This window comes from Denticeps clupeoides, chromosome 15, assembly GCF_900700375.1.
Source record: "Denticeps clupeoides chromosome 15, fDenClu1.1, whole genome shotgun sequence".
NCBI lineage: Eukaryota > Metazoa > Chordata > Actinopteri > Clupeiformes > Denticipitidae > Denticeps > Denticeps clupeoides.
This window is the reverse complement of record NC_041721.1, coordinates 14400120-14420018: the sequence shown is the minus strand read 5'-3', so window position 1 is coordinate 14420018 and position 19899 is coordinate 14400120. Positions and strand designations below refer to the sequence as shown.

The 19899-nt window shown below is 43.9% G+C and overlaps 2 protein-coding genes across 7 annotated transcripts in view; one reads left to right on the top strand and one right to left on the bottom strand.

Moving 5' to 3' along the window:
• The window catches only part of cacna2d4a (calcium channel, voltage-dependent, alpha 2/delta subunit 4a), a 65886-nt gene that overhangs the window by 19961 nt on the left and 26026 nt on the right, over positions 1–19899 (top strand). The gene's annotated exons all lie outside the window — the stretch shown is intronic.
• Positions 1839–18281, bottom strand: lrtm2a (leucine rich repeat transmembrane protein 2a). 3 transcript variants are annotated; one of them, XM_028954737.1, is made up of 4 exons: positions 18191–18281; positions 14816–14980; positions 7965–8573; positions 1839–5418 (listed from the first exon to the last, which is right to left on the bottom strand). In XM_028954737.1, the coding sequence occupies exons 2-4, from the start codon at positions 14877–14879 to the stop codon at positions 4925–4927; spliced, it is 1167 nt and encodes a 388-aa protein (XP_028810570.1). In that variant the 5' UTR covers positions 14880–14980; positions 18191–18281; the 3' UTR covers positions 1839–4924. The 3 variants fall into 3 exon arrangements, with proteins under 3 accessions (XP_028810570.1, XP_028810572.1, XP_028810571.1); XM_028954739.1 differs by lacking the exon at positions 18191–18281 and adding an exon at positions 17790–17881; XM_028954738.1 differs by lacking the exon at positions 18191–18281 and adding an exon at positions 17775–17875.

Here is a 19899-nt window from a genome sequence, read left to right as displayed (position 1 = left end):
TTTTTATTTATTTTTATTTTCTTGAAAAGTAATAATGGCTTGTCATGCACTGGCACCTCCTGCCTCTTCCTAATGTCACAAGACTTCACCAGACTTTGTTTATGATGCAACTTGTACCACTTCCCCGAGACACGCTGACATTTTTATTAAAATTTGATATTGAAAATGTGACTTCTGCAGATAAGCATGGCTGCTCTCAGTGCTGCAGAAGTTTCGGGTAGCTGTGAGGCAAAGCGTCAGTTTATTTTACTTGTGTTCTTGGCCTTCGGCTGCAAAACCAATGAGCTGTTTGTACCAGGGACAAGGCACCTCAGTGGACCTGAGTCAAAGCAATGTTTGTTGTGATGGGCTCCTCAACGCTTCATGAGCGGCTTAAGAAGAGAAATGACCGTGTCGGTAGATTCTGAGAGGTTTGTGCATTCTTTGTTGGTAAAATGGCTGTGGGTGCTAGGTTAGTGTGTCCTTGCAAGGGGGAATGGTGAATGGCGCGTTTAGTGGCCTGAAAGACTCATCAGTCATAATGACGCGTTGAGAGTGGGGGTCCTTGTGATCTGATTCTGATCCGCATGTGAATGCATGAACAAGATACTGCACCCCCCCCCCCACACACACACACAGATTTCCCCACTTCACCCTCAGTAGTGCCACCCAAACTAAATGCATTATTTAGATAAGAGATAAGATGGTATCTAGTCTGCCATATCATATCCATAAAATCCCATCTTTCTCAGTATGAAGCACAAGGTAAAAAGACCGCTGGCCCCGGTTCAGAAGATGATGATGATTTCGCGGCCGCACCTGGTCAACACCCCTGCAATGGGCGGGGCTGAGTAATGGAGTTTAGAGCCACTGAATTCCACTGTCTTGCATGGACGTGCTGCTGCACAGGAAAAGAGAGGAGAGGCTCATGAATGTTTCATTCCACCCTGAACAGCCGTTCCCTGTCACGTGTGCGTTTCAGCCGCCTGTACTTAGCCAGAGGAGGGAGCCGATCAAAAATTCAAAGCCTGTTTGATTAGAGTGAGAGAGCGAATGAGAATGGAAACAGAGCTATTTCGTGTGGCTTTAAAACAAAGTTTTCGAACAAACATATCAATCACAATAAATGTAAAATGAAATCAACTTGAAACTTGAAAATGACTGACACTTATTATTCTAATTATGACTGGTATATTGAGGGACTATTGCCACTGCTGTAATTTTAAGAAAAAAAAAATTCACACATATTTTATGTCACATAGAATCAAATTATGCGGTCTCCTTTGCGTCATTGGCTTTTGCACTGGACAATTTGTGTCATTGGCTTTTGCACTCAATTTCCTTTAATTGAGTCTTGAATGAACCATCCCCACTGACAAACTGGAGACACCAATATGATGTGTATTATTTAAGGGCAGCAGACTCTGGGTAGCATTAGTAGAGCTGGACTATGCTGGACTATGCCAGGAAGTGGCACTGAGTGTGTCATTTTAATTAGTTTGTGAAAAACTGGTTGAAGTAGCTGAGTAGTTTGAATGAGAGTAGCTTATGCGGTAGCTTTCTGAGGTAGCTTATGATGTCCAAGCAACCAAGGGCTTCGGTCAGTGTTTTCCTTATTAGAGGAGGTACGACTCTATATTTCAACCAGGTCACAACTGCAGAAACATTCTTGTTATGCCCCTTTTGCAGACATGACTGACAGCTTGGGGAGGAAGGGGAAGGAACTCTATTGCATTTGTGTGTTTCTGGCAGCTGGGACTGAACAAAATGCACGGCAATGCACACAGCTGGAGGAGTAGAACTGACATTCTAGCGTGTGTGGGTGGTGTCGGTTCTCAAGAAACCCCAGAACTGGCATATTAAGGAAATACATTCTTTATTATTCTTTTATAACATTTATTTTTTTCACAGCCCACAAATAGTATTTCAAACAGCTTGTTATCTTGAGCAGAAAAAATAAAGAAGCATTTTGTCTCATACCATATAATTTCATATAACAATTTTAGAAAAAAAGAAAAACAAAACAGAGGTATGTAAATCAACAGGTTGATAAATATGAATGAAGAAACTAGAAATGACAGTAAGTCTTTAGGAAATTAACTAAGCCCACTTCAAGGGGCAACTATTTTATTATCTGACCATTATGAGTTTTAAACCCTTCAGCAGAAGCTCCTGGGCTTCCTGCTCATAATTCACATTTAATGCCATAGTCTCAACTTCAGCATATGATTGTTCAGGGCTTTATATGTGAAGAAAAGTGAAAACTTTCAATAAGTGAAAGAAAAACTTGTCTGATCAGAATATAATGCTTCTCTTTCAGTAACATCATCACCACATATATATGGAAGGTACATCAGCTGGCATGCCATCCAGTAGTATGTGCTAGCTTTGTAAAATGTGTTAAATGAGTGTATATATTCAATAGCCCTATACCAGTTGTGCCTGTAGTGTAAACCCGTGGTCCACCTTGCCTTTAGCTTTAACACTCATTAAATGGAACCACATCCGTGGGCCTTTCAGATAATAAAACTAAAGATCAGTCTCACCTTGTTTCCTATATTGCCACAATAAACACAAAACCAAGGCAATAGGGGTTAACACATATTCATTACTGATGTCACTTCCGGACCATTGCCATAGATAGTTTTCAAAAAGAAGACACTGTTCTTAAAAGGTCTACACACTTATCCTAATATATGCATTATATATATTTATATATAAATTCAGGATATGTTTGGAAATACCAACAGACACACTGGCTACAGAGTTAGACACACCAATGAAAACACAATTTAAATGCTGCCGACCAAGATGTCAGTCCACACTACATCGGAAAATAAACGCCTTGACCCAAATGAATAAAGTCATAGACGCTGTGCCATACCGTTCCCTCAATTTTGTCCATCCCTAGACAGCGATGGTGTAACCTTGAACAGGTCAGCATGATTTATTTTTGCTTTTATCTTCCTTTTTTGGGTTATTAGCCTTCTGATACTTTTGGCACTAAATGGATGACCCTGTCCTTGAAATTAAAAAGCACTGAGGGGCAGAGACTGATGACAGAAAGAATTTGCGCTTTTTTCAGGCTTGGCTATGCTGCTACCCACCAAGCCTGCATTGATTCGCTCGTAGGAGTTTTCTCTTTTTCTTGCTCTCTAACTCTCTGCCTCAGTGCATCTCCCATCTTTTATTATTATTATTTGTATTTATTTTTTTGCTTGCTGCTATATGGTGACTCTCAACACAGCTGCATAATACATTTTATTCTGTCTATAATAACGCAGGAAATGTTCTTTTTTTTCTTCTTTCCATCTTTTCTCCAAAGCTCAGCCTCGGATTGTGTTGGGATCTGTTATTGGATCAGCCCATAAGCAACCTGTTCACAGTTTCTGGAAGACATATAAAAACCCAACACCACACAAAGACAACAGGAGCAAATGTAAATAACGGCGATTCTAAATTTCACCGTCGTAATGAATGCTTTTGGAAATTCATTCTGCCCACACAGATGCCCAGTCTCTGAGCCAAAAAGCACAGGCACGGACACACACACACACACACACACACACATTTCATGCAAACCTGATGACTGATATTGGTCCACCAGAAAACAGAATGCAGAAATCTCCCTTTGCTTCTATTAGTCAAAACCTCTGATTACAAGGATGCATAATTTCCCCAAGGCGCTAAAGAATACTAATATCAGTGATGAAACAATCAAAAATTTGGTAAAGACCTTCAGCATTAGTATACATGAAGTGAAAATACTGGCAGCAGTCTTCAGTGCCTGTGGGATGGTGAAACATCTGTCTCTATTTTCCCCCAGACGCTGTCTACTCATCTTCATCATAAACACTCTGACATGGGACCATTTAGATTAGAGATATATCTCACTCTCTGGAGAATGACATTATTACAGGTCTAGTACACACAACAAAACGGGTTTGAGCTAACTAGTCTTTTTTCCCCATTTAAATCATAAGCTTTTTTTTTTCAAAATCAATAGCAAAACGGTATATTGGTAGGTTTCAACCAAACAAATCTAGCAACCTCTACAGGGAGAGTAGCATATCATTTGGAAAGTAAGGACAAATAAATACAAACCGATACTCAATATGAAGCCAGAAATGTGTACATAACTGAAAGAGAGGGGACACATCACATGTCAATTAATATAGATTCTTATATAATGTAGAGGCGTGGTATACCCTACAACCGAAACCCAAAACTGTCTCTTCCCGGTGAATGACAGTGGGCAGAATGAGAGGTTTCAGAAGCTCTTACACTTTATACACATAGATGCAGGAAGGAGAGACTTTACCCAGAATCACCCTGGGTGCCGAATCTTCTAGAAGGGCTGAGCACAGCGGAGCACGGCTTGCTGGGGGGTGGGGGGTGGAATGACAGTGCCTCCTAATCCCACTCTATATTAAAATTCCTCTAGTCTTTAAAAAATTGGACATGGGCGACGCTGGAGAAGAAAGCAGGTGCTAGGGAGGCATTGTTTAGTTAAAGTGCTAGAGAGGCATCTTTGTGGTCCGTAAGAGTTGGACAAAGGACAAAAAGGCAGCAAATGGAAGGTGCTGTCTGCCTTTCTGTCACGCTTCTTGCTTATTGTGTCTGTCACGTTGGATCGTTTTTGAGCAGAAAGTCCCAGGTAAAAGGTCAGTCGGGAAAAAAACAACGGCAAAGTGCTTCATTCTCAATTTTGCAGGAAAAAGAGAGGGCGGAGGGGCAGAAAATGGTAGTTGTTTCGCAGCGTAGGTTTTGTTCGAGCCATGTTCTCACTTGCCATGCCAAGCACCCCTTGAGAGACAGGGAGAGAGTCAGGAAACTAAAGCTAATATCAGCCCTCGGTAGGACAGAAAATCATGGGAAAAAAGAATAAAGGTGTCCCTCCCTCCCTTCTTTCCTCCCTCCATTTTTCACATTTTCCTCTTTCGGTTTATGCCACAGAGGAGATCTGTTTGTCCTCAGGGTCGGCATCTGCCTCGCCATCTCCCATGAGCGGCTGGCGCTTTTTCAGCTCGCGCTGGTACTTGGCCATGAGCGAGGCGTAAATGCAGCCATAAGCGGCGGCTCCCACCATCATGATGCAGACGATGCCACACACCACGCCGGCGATGACCACCGTGCCGATGGCCCTGCGCACGCTCACCGGCCGGTAGCGCTGCTTCATGCAGTCCGGCAGAGTGTCCGCTGCCACTGCCGAGGCTGGGCTGTCTGAAGGAGCCGCCGGCGGCACGGCCTCCCCTCCCGTTGCTGCGGGGGTCCGGTTGCAAGGCGGCGAGGCCCCGCCTCCTCCCCCACCTCCTCTCGTGCCACTATTCTCATCCTCCAGCTGGAGGCAGTAGTTAAACATCTCCATGGGAACGGTCCGGATGTCCCGCCCACGGAGGTCCTTGGGCAGGGTGCACTCCAGGGCATCCACACGGCCTCCTGGGAGGAAATAGAGAGGCGAGGAGATGTGTTAGTGTGAGGAAGGCGTCAAAGAGGATTGAAGTAGAGTGAGTTGACTGTTGAAAGTGTTGTTGCAGACTATTATTCATGAGCATTAATCATGGACAAAAATGCATCCGTTATGGATCTGAAGTACATGAAACCCAGAAAAGCCGGCAGTGATGCAAGTGTACAGTGGCATGCTTAAAATGAATATAGTATTTATTATTTAGACATTTACAGCATTTATCAGATTTACAATCAGTAGTTACAGGGACAGTCCCCCCCTGGTGACACTCAGGGTTTAGTGTCCTACTCAGGGATACAATGGTAGTAAGTGGGATTTGAACCTGGGTCTTCTGGTTCATAGGCGAGTGTGTTACCCACTACTACTACCACCCTATTAAAAGTAATTAATAGCAAGTTATCGTTTGAGGCTAAAGAACACCAAAGCAAATGTTTGGGCAGTTGACATGGTAATTATTTAGTGACACACCCTGAATCAAATATTGCATGCACTTCTCTTTTGAGCTCTAACCATACAATAGATTTGCAATGATGTGTAGGTCATGGCAGAACCTTCAGCTTGCACCGTTTGAGGTATTTGGTTGTATTTTGTGGTGTATTTAAGATCATTATCTTGTTTTATGACACATCCTTTTACATAGATGATGTGTTTGATGGTATTTATTCTAATCCATCCTCCATCCTACCGGTGTTTCAAATGTATCCCACTGACTGCAACACAAACCTAAAGTAAGCCCTTGATGCATTGACGCAAAAAAGTTCTGTTTTGGTCTCATCAGTCCCCTGGACTGGTTTGCAAAATTTGTCAGGCTTTTTTAGATGCTCATTTTTGTGGGATGGATGCAGTATAGTCTGCTACATCAAGTTCATATATGTTTGGGTGTAACTGCACCACCACTTTCCTAATGATGATAGCGAAAAAAGAGAACTCAAATGTACTGGGGGCGGCCAAAAAATTGTGTTAATAATAAGAGATGTTTATGAAATATAATTATACGTACATGAAATATAATTATACGTGTCTTTGGAAAGGGAATGCTTGCGGTAACAAGTATTTACTGCCATTCCATTCCCAAACCTCTGTAGCAGAGTGCAGCTGAGATGGGCCATGCTGAAGACCCTTATATAACTGATGATCTGACATGCATATGGTGGGAGATTGTGTTAGGACTCATTCAAATGCTCTGCAACTCCATGACTCATAAACCTTGTGCAGCCAAGAGCCATGTCCTCTTCCAAAGAAACCACCTTGGAAAAATTCTAACTTCGCCCCACATGCCCGGCCTGCTCCAGGCTCCAAAGGTGACATCCCAAGAGAGGAATCAGCAGCAGGTTGACTTAGAATGGCAGATTAAGTCATCCGTTTGTTCAAGCGTGTATTTCTGTGTTGTGCTCATCATATGACTAACAGATGCCCTGGATGCCTTTCATTGGCATGCACAGATGGACCTTGAATACACTGGCACGTGGATGTACACGCACGTCTATGTAGGCACGTGGATGCATAATAGACGAATGATAGAAGATCTTCCGAGTAATAATTGGCTAGGGAAGGAGCGCTTCCTTTTAGCTCCCCAGCATTATGTGTAATGTTGTCTGATAAGATCAACTGAATAATCTTCACTCATACACCCTTCAAACTACGTGGCTGATGATCTGTAGCAAATGAGGATGGAAGTGCTTTGTACCGTTTTGTATTAGTCTGTACACAACTCCATTTATTTAGCAATAAGAGCATGGACGGATATTTTCCATGCTGAAATCCTGCTATATTCTTCTTTTCTGTTAGACTGGATGCTGGACTAAAATTTCTACTTTATGGTCCCAGCTCCTGCAGTTCTGACTTTAACATACTTACTGATGGTGGTAGTTACCTGAACCAGAACCTGCTGTTGTAACAATGGTAGTAAGACACTTATTCCCAGGGAATCAGATTGTAAGTCAGTCTACTGATTGTAAGTCACTCTGGATAAGGACTTTTCCTAAACGTCATAAATGAAAACGCAAGTTCTTGATTCTACACCAGAAAAGTTTTCCTGACGCTGAGCTGGTTCATTGGTTTAAGCTGGTTCATTAAACCGGTTTGAGATAAGGCATTGGTTCCGAAATGCCCTTCAAACTGCCTTTGTGAATAAACAGGTTACAATGGGTGAATTTAATATTTTTCAGCCCAGGCCATTCAATGTGACAGTTTTTCTCCGCATTTTTCCTGTTTGAAGCAGGAATGTTGAACTGCTGAACTTAACATGCCTTGTGTTTATGCTTGGTCTAAATGATGAGGGGGTTGAAAATATCAGCCATCTGTTTGCAGATTTATTGTGATGTGTGTTGCATGTAGGTGCTCTTGGAGTATGAAGTTAGAACCCAACTACTTTCATGTGTTGCTCTTCTATTCTTTTAGTAGATGACTGTTTATGAACAAACCCTGTCTGATTGCTGGATAATTAGCCAACAAAAATTACATCTGCATAATTTCACCCTGCTCCCAACTCATGAATACCATTCCCCCTCTAACCAACCTCTGTACAGCAGCCATTCCATCCAGTGCTTGAAATCCCGCAGGTTGCAGTCGCACTCCCAGGGGTTACTCCCCAGCTGGAGATACTGCAAGTTAGCCAGCGGCTCGAAGGCAGCCCTCTCCAAGGCGTGGAGCCGGTTGCCAGCCAGTGACAGCCAGGTCAGGCCATGCAGCTCATCCAGCAGGCCCAGGGGCACGGCTGACAGGCCGTTGAGGGACAGGTCCAGGTGCCGAAGCTGCGCCAGGCCCTGGAACAGCTCCCGGTCCAGCAATGTCAGGCTGTTGTTGCGCAGACTCAGCTCGGTCAGATTCCCCAGCTCCCGGAACAGCCCGGCCGGAAGGTTGTCCAGATAATTATTAGAGAGGTCAAGGTGCTCCAAGGCATTGAGGTTGGCGCTGAGATTGGTGAAGGACCCTGGCGGCAGGGATGCCAGGCGGTTGTTGGGCAGCAGGAGAGAACGAGTGCCTGTGGGTAGTTGGTTGAGAGGGGGCAAGGAGATGAGGCCGTGCCCACCGCAGTTAGCCTCCGTCAGGTTACAGATGCAGACAGACGGGCAGCTGGTTGCCAGCTCCACCATCGCAGCCAGGACACACACCAGGCAGAGCAGAGCTGTGAAGAGTGAGAAAGACAGAGAAAAATGGTTCTGTTGAGTTGTGCAGATCGGAAAGATTTGACTATCAAGACAAATCTTATGGCAAAAGGTCATAAACCATTGCGGACATCTTGTACTTGCTCTTTACACATTTTATGTATTTTACACACTTATGCTGGCAGTGTTATCTAGATTGTATCCTAGATTGAAGGCCCCTGATGGGAGGGAGATCCTGACGGCCGTCAGTACTTTTGTGATTTAGAGCATCGAACAGTAGACCAGAGGTGTGAATCAGGCAGTCAGAAACACAGCCAAATGCTGTCATGGGTTATTAATGAGAAGGGCCAATGTCAGGCAAGGCCAGCACTGTGCCAGTATGATGTACAACCTTGTGCCTGCTGACATTTCCATTGGTGGGCTCTATTTTGGAATTGTGTCTGAAGGGCATTGCATTGTGGCGAAGGTGTCAGAATATGGGCAAGGCCACAAAAAAACACCCACACAAACCAGTCTGAACAGAGACCTTATTCCCGCAGCCTCTTTCTACTTTTTGCACTGCTGTTTAGCAGATCCTCTTATTCCCTGCACCCCCCCCCCCCAACAACTTAGTTAAGCACCCTTCACAACTTGTTCATCATCTTATTCTCCCTTTCTCCCCCTCTTCCTCTTGCTGTCTATCAATTTCACTTTGAAGCTGTCGCATTAATGGGAGCAACTGGCTGTCCGGATCGCTTGTTTATTCACTCCACAATTATGTGATTCTTCTTGCGGACAGAAGCCGTCTCACAAATCATTCACTCTCACAAATCATTCAGGCACTCACTCCTCAGACTCCCCTTCTTCCAACATTTACGAAAGGTGCTTCAGGATTTAATGACTTGATGTCTCTAGCACTCCTTTGCATGGACACCCAGGTGGGAGACAGCAGCTGTCTGGATAGCAGAAGTTGAGGTTGTTGCACAGCTTTAATGACCACACAATGATGCAGAGTGTATCTCGATGTCAGATGATGTAGGGTAGCTATTCATAAGCAGCCTCTGTTGGCCCCCTTCGTCCCTATGCAGGCTCCAATGGAACACTGGTTACATTACACCCCCCCCCCCACAACAGCCAATAACAATTGTACAAAAACATAAAACCAGAGCAGTATTATGAACAGGGAAGCTATTATCAATCCATTATCATCAATATGTCCCTTCTTCACAACCTGCTTTCCGTGCTTTATCTGATGTAATGCAAAGGCAATATGTATTGTTATGCAGCACAACACTCAGCCAGCCTAGTTTGTTGTTGCTGTTGTGTCTGAAGACTCCAGCAACTGGTTCTTCCATTGCAGCAGTCTCCCCAGTGAGCCACAGCGAACCACTACAATGATCATGAAAAATTTGTGAAAGCTTTTAAGGCCTTGCTGTTTTCCCTGTCTTTTTATACCCACAGTCATATTCAATATCGTTCATCTGTTTATCCATTTAAGGGTTGATTGATGTTAGACGCCTGTGTCTATACTTTAGAAGTTTTTAGACGTACATAGTACACAGCTACTTTTATTAGACGCACCTGCTTGTTAATAAAAAATTTTTAATTGCAAAACCAGGGCTGCTGCTTAAAGAACTGTCTTGAGACACCAGATGGAAATTACTCTGGCTGGTTTACAGTTACATTCTGTTGATTCATTATCACTCCCATCATCAAAATACGGTGCAATGTGTGCAGAGGTTCAGCTCATACCAAAAAGTCAGAGCAATAATTAACCATGCAATTCCCGGACATGATGGCTGCACAGACGGCTGACTTCCTGGGACCATCTTGCACTACAGTCTCAAGTGTTTAAAGATAATTGCACAAGGAATAATAGCATCTAAATTGCTACAATTCTGCAGGAGAAGGCACTTTGTTAATGACTAAGTTAGGGGAATAGGGCCAGAATTGTTCCTGCTGACAGGAACACTACAGTTGAAATATTTTTTTTTACAACAGAAATATTGAGGAAAAGTATATCTGAATCTATACAGTACATAAGCAGCCCATAGTAACCCAAATTCCATTTGTTGCTGTCATTTCCAAGAGCCTGTTGAACACATATCACATAGCATTCTGGCTGTACTGACAAAAAAGTGACTCTACCTTATTAAACCTGTGTCTAATACAAACATTACATATTGTGTCTAATACACAATTTAATTCAAGCCTGTCTATCACTGAGAAATAGCATTGGATAGAAATAGCATAGGATAGAAATAGCGTATTTTAATGTTCACATTGTTCACATAGCATTATTTTTGAATGCTTCAAATGTGCACAGATGATTCTACAAATATTTAATCTGCTAGCTAATCAATGGCCTAGCATTTCAAGCTTCCTCCGTGTCTCTGGAGAACCCGCATTGAGAAACTTGATCCACAAACGGCTGACAGTACATTAGCACAACTGAGTAAATCAAGCAATTTTATCTGCCAATGAGAATCCAAGGAACTTGATGACGATGTAACATATGCAAATCGATTTGGCTATTGACTAAAGGGGCATTGACTTCAGAGGTTAATCTCATTTTAGCTGTTAGTGAACTTGGAATGGTTTCATCTTGCGGATATGAATGATGGCCCTCTGTAGACATTTTTAGGTTTATTTTTAAAAGGCCCCCTATGAAAATGTTACTTTCTGAGATTATTTAACATTAATATGAGTTCCCATAGCTTGTCTGTGGTCCTGACAGAAATGCCGATATGTATAAAGAGTCTCTCTTCTGCTGACTGGCAGCTCAGCGTGTCAAATCTGGAATTGGTCCCCTTATGTCATCGTAAGGGGAAAGGTTTCCTCCCGTTTCTCATGCTTTGTCCGCCCATAGAATTTTTCACCCATCCCCTAAAAAAGTAACTGTCATGGCTTGAAAACGTAGAAAGCATTGCAGTTGCTTGGTGATAGGATGTAAAAATTAGAACAAATCTATTTTTTTAGTCACGACTTCTTGTCACGACTGAGGGCTAATGGGGGAAGGATGTGCAGGAGGGGTTTTATTAACAATACACAAGGGTTTTATTAACAATACAAACAAATGAATTCAAATGAAAGACAAGAACAAAAAGAAACAAGCAGTCGTGTGTCAACAAACTGGAACTGGGCACATAAGGTAAGTCTTACAGACATCCACATTAATGTCGCAGCACCTACTGGGTGCTGCCGACATGCTTTTAAGGAGTCCTGAGTAATCAGGCTTAATTGGCTTTAGCTGAGATAACTCAGGACTGAGATACTTTGGCACATGGGACTTGGAGACTTCCATTTCCATATTCCCCTATGTAACCCAAAGCTCACAAATACCCAAGGGCACAGATACCATTACCTGGTCTAGACACCCAACCCACCATCACCTGCATGTTTTGTGGGTAACAAGACCTTCCTTTGGGTCAGATATAGACAGGCTTGTGCTCCTAAAACATTAATAAGCATCATGGTGTCCAGAGGCCATCTTTTTCCACCACTTACTGTAATGTTACCGTGTTGTCATCTCTTACCCTCTGAACTATTCCCCTGCGGCTCTGAATCCCACAGAACCTGCATGCGGATTAATCAACAACTATAAGTGATAAAGATCTGCAACTGGGGCTGGTGAAAACCACACTCCTGGGCACAGAAAACTACTTGCTTTTCTCTGATCTACTTGCTGTGTGTTTGTGCGTGTGGTGGGTGGGGTTCCTTCCATGGGTATATTTATGCCATGTGTATTTGTGTGTAAATGCTATGGACATCACCTTCCCTGCAGCCGTGAGAGGTTCTCGGCTTTCTTTTCGCTCTATTTCTCTCAGCTTATCTTGCCCCTCCATCTCTCCCTCTCTATTTACCTCCTCACTCTCCTTCTCCTCTCATCTCCCTTGTTCACAATATTTTGCGTGCATAATATGCTGAAGCAGAATATATTCCTTGTCCGCGTGGGATTTGGGATTTGGTGTGCAGTGAGATGGCAGACAGCCCCTGCCTGGCTGTTCTCGTCTCAGTGATGACGGCAGGGGAGGTTAATGCTGGCAGCCCATGGTGCAGGCACATCAAGGCTGACAGGCAGCTATAATTCCTATAATTGTTATTAATTTGTTGCTCGCCTCAAGAGGAGCGCCACCCAGGCTGCTCCTGGGGCAGCCATTTTCCTATGAGAGCATCTCTCGTGCATCAGGTATGGGGAGCAGCGCGGAGGACACTGTTATTCCCCTTTCAAGAGATTGAATGCTGAAGAGTGGGAAATCAGAATAGATGAAAGTCACGCTTCCAGTTTTGAGGAGAGGGAGAAATTAAAATCACAAAGTTATGTAGATGCCGCTCTCACCAAGGGGGAAAAAAACACTTCATTTATAATGTGATTGAACGCGTGCATAATTAATATTTCCTGACTGGAAGGAGTCAACCTCGCTGCTGGTGATGCCAGGATGGACCTTACATCATCCTGGGCGACATGGGATGCGTAGACTGCATTCTCTGTTCTTACATGCCACTCTACATCGTTCAACATTTGCTGCGTCGTCTTGAAAACCCCTCTTCCAGCGCTGAATCTTTAATGGTGTTTGATACAGCTGTTTTGTTGCCAGTTTCCTCCGTGCACAAATGCAGCGCCTGGATAAAGAAGATGGATGCCTCGTTTGCCACTGAAATTCAGCCTGGAATGTTACTTGCGCTAAATCCTCCTGTTGTTTTTAAATGTCAGGTATAGGGTGATTAGATTGCTTTTTAAATTGGTTTGAAGTGCAGTGGTTTCGGCCTTCTATTCCTCTTGTTCTTTGTCTATCTTATTCTATCCCTCCTGTCTTGCCGAGCTGACTTCCCTGAATTAGGTCGCCCCACGCAGAAGCCACAATGTTGTATTCTGCCCATATCAATTGGAGATCGAAATCACTGTGTTCTTTTATAATAGTGACACTCTTGATGGTAATTTTTGCTAATTAAACAGGGTAAAAATGTAAAATTTACAGATTTCTTGTCGGCCAAATACTATTTATCATTTATTAGGAATATTTCAGACATTGTTGTGAGCAGACAGAACTGTTATTCTTTTTTTTTTATATGGCAAATGTACGCATTCAAGAAAGTCTGCTGCACTGAACATGACATGAGCTTTTCAATAATATGAAGAGAAAGCTAAATATTGCTTTAAATCCCTTGAACCATATTTAGCAAAGCGGTTGGTCCGATTTTTTTCTACCAGGGCAGGTTTTAACATTTGTCAAGTTGATGGTGCTCGCACTGTACCCTGCTTGCAGGTTACTTTAAGTTAGTCGTCTTGTTCGATCAGCAAAACGACATCACATCTCATGCGCCAAGCTGTAGCAATTCAGTGGATATTGTCATATCATTTGTATGTCACTTAGACACCTTCCAATTGGTCATAGGCTGCACTTTGTGTGATGCACACAACTGCCACATCTAATGGCCACTGGTTTTGCCGGGACCTAAAGGATACTAAAGTCATCCACCTCATGCATATCTCCAAAACTAGACCTTGAGATGGAGGCCAGGCTGCTTTGGCATTTTCTGTTTCTGTCAGAGCCATATTAACACACAGACGCTCCTACTTGATCCGTTGCTATGCCAGCCGATTTCAGATGGGAAAATCAGATCTACTTTGAGATGCTGTGTGTGTTAGGGATTTGGGATTAAAGGACGGCATTTTGATTAGAAACAGCATGAATTGAGAATTTTTAGTGCATGGAACGTATTTTTCGGCCCTCCTCCCTGTTTTCTTTGCATTTATTTTATTTTTTACAACTATCACACATTTAATGTATTACCTGCATGCTAGCCTTACGTTCACTCGCACACACAGACACACACACACACAAACACACACACATACGAAACCTGCTCAGACCAAACACAGGCCTGCTCAGCTTTCACAGCCGAGTTTCCACTGTCTGTCCTGTAACAGAATCAAGCCATAACTAGTGACACGGCAGCTTACACGCTGTCTATTGGGGTCGGTTCACTCTGCTTCAGCCTAATTCACAGAGGAAAATTCACATTGATTATAGAGTCATATTGTTGATCACACTGCCAGACTTCAAGTATAGAAAATAGGTTGTATTTGTCCATTTGGATGATTTACTCTGCTGGGCACAATCAATTTTGACAATGTACTGCAGGTTAATTTCTGTTTATTTTTTCATTGAAATAACTATTTTGATATGCGGGTTGGTAAAATGAAATATTAGCTAGCAAAATGGCAAAATGGCAAAGAAAAGTCACACAGAACAAGAATGGCCGAACACGGTACTCTCACCTGGGCTGCTGCAGGGTGTGGTGCTCCCCTGGCTCCTTTTGGCTGGCCCGGCGAAGAGCCACATGACAGACAAAGCCACTTCCAGCACTTTCAGTTGGGCCCTGGCATCAGGCAGCCCGACCACAGACTCCTCAGTGGGACACAGAGACGTGTGAGGCGTGACGCCTACAGCAAGCATGAGAGGGAGAAGGGACCAGTTAGTGCTGGAATTCACGTTCCACTTTATCTTGTCATTTTATAATGAATGTACATCCGTCCATCTGACCCTCCATGAGATCTGTCCACCTTCTTGCTCCATAGTTCTCACACTCACACGGCACCTTCCTATCAAGGCCAGCATTGAGATTTTCAGCCTGCCTACATGCAGCAGTGAGCGGTAGGTCCCCATGTCACCAGTTCATTGGTTGTTCTTCCTTGGACCACTTTTGGAAGGTACTAACCACTTCCTCCTGGCAACATCAGGCTCTCACCCTGTCAGTTTCTTTTGCTTCCAATGTGTCAGGTTTAAGAACTGACTGTTCATTGGCAGTCAAATACACTTCATCCGACAATGGTGTCACTATGTATACTACAGGCCAGAGGTTTTGGCCCTACCTTGGATTGAACCTGATCAGTCTCATTCTAAACCTTTGGGGCGCAATCAACAGTCTGTTGAATTTGCTTTTCTAATGTTCTCCTGTGGTAACATATTTTAAAAGTGGCATAACGCTTAGTAGGTTTAAAAAACAAAATTCAAGATTTGGCCCAAACTGCACACTCCCGCATCAATCCCCTGGATGGAACCCCCCCCCTCTCAACTCTACAGAGTGTCTTCTGTAACCGTGCTAATTCTTCTGTATTATATGTCTATTGTACATCAGTCTGCTGCTTATATAATTGCAGTTATGTAATGCAGAACAAGAAAGAAACTAATAGAGAGGGAAAGAGACCATAAGGTTGGGCAAAAGGCACCCCTGCAGGCCAGTTCGGAGCGGCTGACTGAACACACACCTGAACCTGGGCTTCCGCCCGGGATAACAGACACACAGAGATGCACACGCTCACACATCTTTCACACACGGGGAACAGGACGTGACTCCTTGCTTGGACTCTCACTTTGAGCTTCGTCCTCAGTCCAGACCACATCAGGAGGTTAATGAACCATTCAGGTTTCGTTTATTGCAGTTTTGTATGCACACAAGTACTCAGACAGCATGGAGTATTACTGGGAAAATCATCAGTAATACTCAATATTTAAATAAGTCATTTGCAGGATAGATGTAATATGCCAGCTTACTGTCACCATGAACATTTGAATCGTGGTAAAATTGTGTGATAAAAAAACAAAAGGTTTAATTATTTTTGCACTAAAAATTTAAAGACTGCTGTAAATGCTGTAAAAATTAAAAAAAAAAATAATAATGAATGCAGCCCACTGTAATAATACAGCAAGAATATATTAACAATATTAATAATCATAATCAAGTCCACATTCAATTCAAACATAACATGAACATTAAATGAATAAATAAAGCAAACAACTATATATACAGGTGCGCTTTAATATTACTAGAATTAGTATTAGTAGAAGGGCCACTTTTAAACATTTTAAAGGTCCTCCATCTTAGCTGCATTATTTGTACACATAGTTTTTTCAGTGCTGGATTATTTGTGTGTCAGTAGACCATTAAAAAAGAGATGTTGGTTTTTAACATCTAACATTGCTCAGCAAAATAAAAATGTTGAGGCATTTTGCACCCATCTGGCTCACCGCTGCTAGTTTAATATCAGCCAATAACTACTCAGCTTCAGGCCAAGTGATGACATGTAGAACCGTCAGCAATACATTAATGCCTGTTTAACTGCTAGTATATACAATGCTCCAAAATGTTGTTTTTTTTTTTGCCTAAACCTTCCTTATGACATACTGGGTGCAGGATCAAAAAATAAGGTCTGGAAAACTGTGCTGTGATGTTTTCATCTTTAAACAATGCCAGATGGAAGGTCTTCCATGGCGACCCTACACCTTAACACTCGAAACCTTGCAAGATGACTTGTGTTCAGGGCGCAGCGTTGACACACTCCCTATTCTCAGAATGCTTTTAATACGCTGGTCCGTGGACCTGCCCCAGCATACTCTCCCAGTATACTGGCGGGCTGCGGTCCAGGCATTCTCAGGTGTCAACACAGACTGTCTGCTGCGGTGTCGAGTGACACCACCACAACGGTGAAGTCAGTTTTCACACTCTGAAATAACACACAAACGCGCACATACTCTTTACACTTTGATGGTGAACGCATTGCACTTTTTTGTTAGTTACATTATTCCTCCACAACAAAACACGAAACTACTATTAATGTTGAAAGTAGCTTGTGTGTGTGTGTGTGTGTGTGAGTGTTTGTAATGTAAATATGTCTGTCCGCAAACAGACATGGGAATCGAACATTTTTGGTGTGAACCTGTTTCTGTATTCTGTCCCAGCAGATGAGGGTGACTGATAACACAACAAACTCTCTTCAGCCAGTTACATTAAAAAAAAAGCAAGCGGAGCACAGACACACACACACACTCAATTGATCTCAGTAAACTGTAGCGAGAACTTGCTCAGCACCAAAAGCAGAAACAAAGCGAGGCTGGGAGCATAGGCAGTGACATGAATAATTTAGAGTGTTTTTACAGAGGTGCAACGCTCGGCCTGTACAAAAAACATAAAACCATGCTTGAACAAAATATGAATGCGAAGAAAGGGTTGTCTTTGCTTGTGGAGGTTGTACTTAAGGGTAGCTTTAGGTGTAGAAGTGTCTTGTTGCATAGAGTTTGTTGCACATTTATAATGCATACATGTCCATGGTATTACCGTGGGTCCTCAAAAAGACATAAAAAGAAATGTGTGTGTGTGTTTAAATTAAGAACACATGCAACACACATTCACTCAGTTGCATCCTTCCGCCTCTCACACTTTCACATTCTCTCCTCTACCTTTATCTCCTCTACCTTGGAATAAACGTCTTGAAATTTCCAGCTGCTCCACACCACCCGTCCAGACATCACCTCTTCCTGAAACCGCGTCAGTCTCCTTGATGTCATTCTCCAGCACCCGTGATCTACAGCGAACCCCCTTCCCAGCCCCCCACCGCAAAACAAAGCCATTTCCACTCATTCACGCACCCCTCCAGCCTAGACCTGTGGAACAGGCAAATTCTCACAGGACCAAAGCTGCTTCTGGTGGAGGAAAATCACACCTTTAGGAAAATAATAGTTAAAGACGCAAGTGCTGGCAGCCATCCTGGTGTCAGTGAGGGGGATTATTAGATAATTGCTGTCTCGTAAATGTCGCCCGGCTGTGTGATTCTGTGTGATCGAAATGGACGGATGAATGAATGAAAGATCCTTACCTACTGTCACCGTCTCTTAATGTCTCGCCGACCAGAATAGAAGGTGACTTGTTTGAGCTTCAGCCCCCCCCCCCCCCCCCACACACACACACACACACAAAAACAAAAAAAAAAAACACCAAAAAATCAAAAAAACAAAATATATATATATATTTGTAAAAAAGCTGCAAAAACAGAAAGAAGTGTAATCCCAGAATGTGGAAATATTTGTCTCCTGTCTCCCGCCTCCCCCAAGCACAGTCACATCAAGAGCAAATGGGAGGTGGAAAAATGGGCAAGCCTGGGAAGCGTCCTTTCTCCAGGAGTTTAATCCGATGAAACATTGGCGGTCATGATGGGTTGTGTCTGTGAGAAGAAAGGGATGGACGGAGGGAGGGGAGGAGAGTGCGTGAGAGAGAGAGAGAGAGAGAGAGAGAGGTGGAGACGGGGAAGCTGGGTAAACGGCGTATTTCCAGTCTTTCTAGTCCAGCGGCTCGGTCCGCAGCTCCCGGTCTGCTGTGGCGCTCGCCCCGGCTCTGTGTTGGTATGCTCCTGATCTCACACTTCAACACACAGCCCTGCCTTTGTGTGGCTGTGTGTGTGTGTGTGTGTGTGTGTGTGACGGCGCGTGTCAGGATGTGCGTGCATTTGAGCATGGAGAGCGTGTGTGTGTCTCTCTGTCTGTGTGTGTGTGTGTGTGTGTGTGTGTGTGTGCGCGTGAGCAGAGCTCAGCTCGTCAAAATATAGTAACATTGGAGTGTGTTCTGTCTGGGAGCACCCACACTGAGAGAGGGAGGGAGGGAGGGAGAGAGAAAGAGAGGGAGGAGGAGGAGGAGGCAGGGACGGATCAGCTGATAGTCCTGAGGACCTCAGAGAATGAGAATCTCCCATATAGTCTTTCCCCTCCTCTCCTCTCCCTCTCTTTCTTTCTCTCTCTCTCTCTCCATTTCTCCTGCTCTTCTGCCTCTCTGCTCTCTCATGAGGCGACAAGAAAGGGATGCTGAAGCAATTCGTCCAGAGGCGCGCATGTGGGTGTGTGTGAGTGTGTGTGTGTATGTGAGTGTGTGTGTGCGCGCTTCTTCTCTGAAAGTGAGGGCGTGCTGAGTGTCAAAGCGTGGGCCCGGGATCCTCACATCACCTAAATCCCGCCTGTAGTGGAGCCACAGAGCGCCACTTGGAGAGTCGCGGCGGCAGTAAAATGGAGGGGCACAGAGGAGTGGACTAGCAGGGCGAGTCACGCTGGACGAGCGGGCAGTTTCAAAGCGAAATAGAACAGAGCAGATGTAGCAGATGTGTGTGTGTGTGTGTGTGTGTGTGTGTGTGTGTGTTGTCAGATATAAAGAATATTGGGAGTGGCACAGCGGCGGGCGAGAGAGTGGGGTGGAAGCGGGCATCTACAAAAGATGCCAGAAGAGGAGGTATAAGGCCGTGTTGACTCAGGACGCTGTGTGGGTTTGTCCATGACCAGTCCGCCTGTGTTGACTCAGGGCAATCGATGGGTTTGTGTGCTTCCCCATTAATGCGAGGCGAGCGCCGGCAGCAGTGAGCTCTGGGAGGGCGGTGTGTGGGCGTGCAATGACCGTCCTCCTCAGAAGAAGGTTCGTGCTATGAAAACCGTCTCTACACCGGGGCTTACACGAAATTTCATCATTAAACCCAACTACACGTCTCACTGTGTCACGTTATCGTTACTTAATTTAACATACTTAATTTAAACAGTAATAATGATT

Bases quoted from the DNA above. Each gene is read 5' to 3' on its own strand.
- lrtm2a (XM_028954737.1), bottom strand. From the start codon at position 14,879: ATGTGGCTCTTCGCCGGGCCAGCCAAAAGGAGCCAGGGGAGCACCACA. The intron at 8,574-14,815 runs GTGAGAGTACCG...CACTCTTCACAG, and splicing joins CACACCCTGCAGCAGCCCAG to CTCTGCTCTGCCTGGTGTGT. The intron at 5,419-7,964 runs GTTGGTTAGAGG...ATTTCCTCCCAG, and splicing joins GGAATGGCTGCTGTACAGAG to GAGGCCGTGTGGATGCCCTG.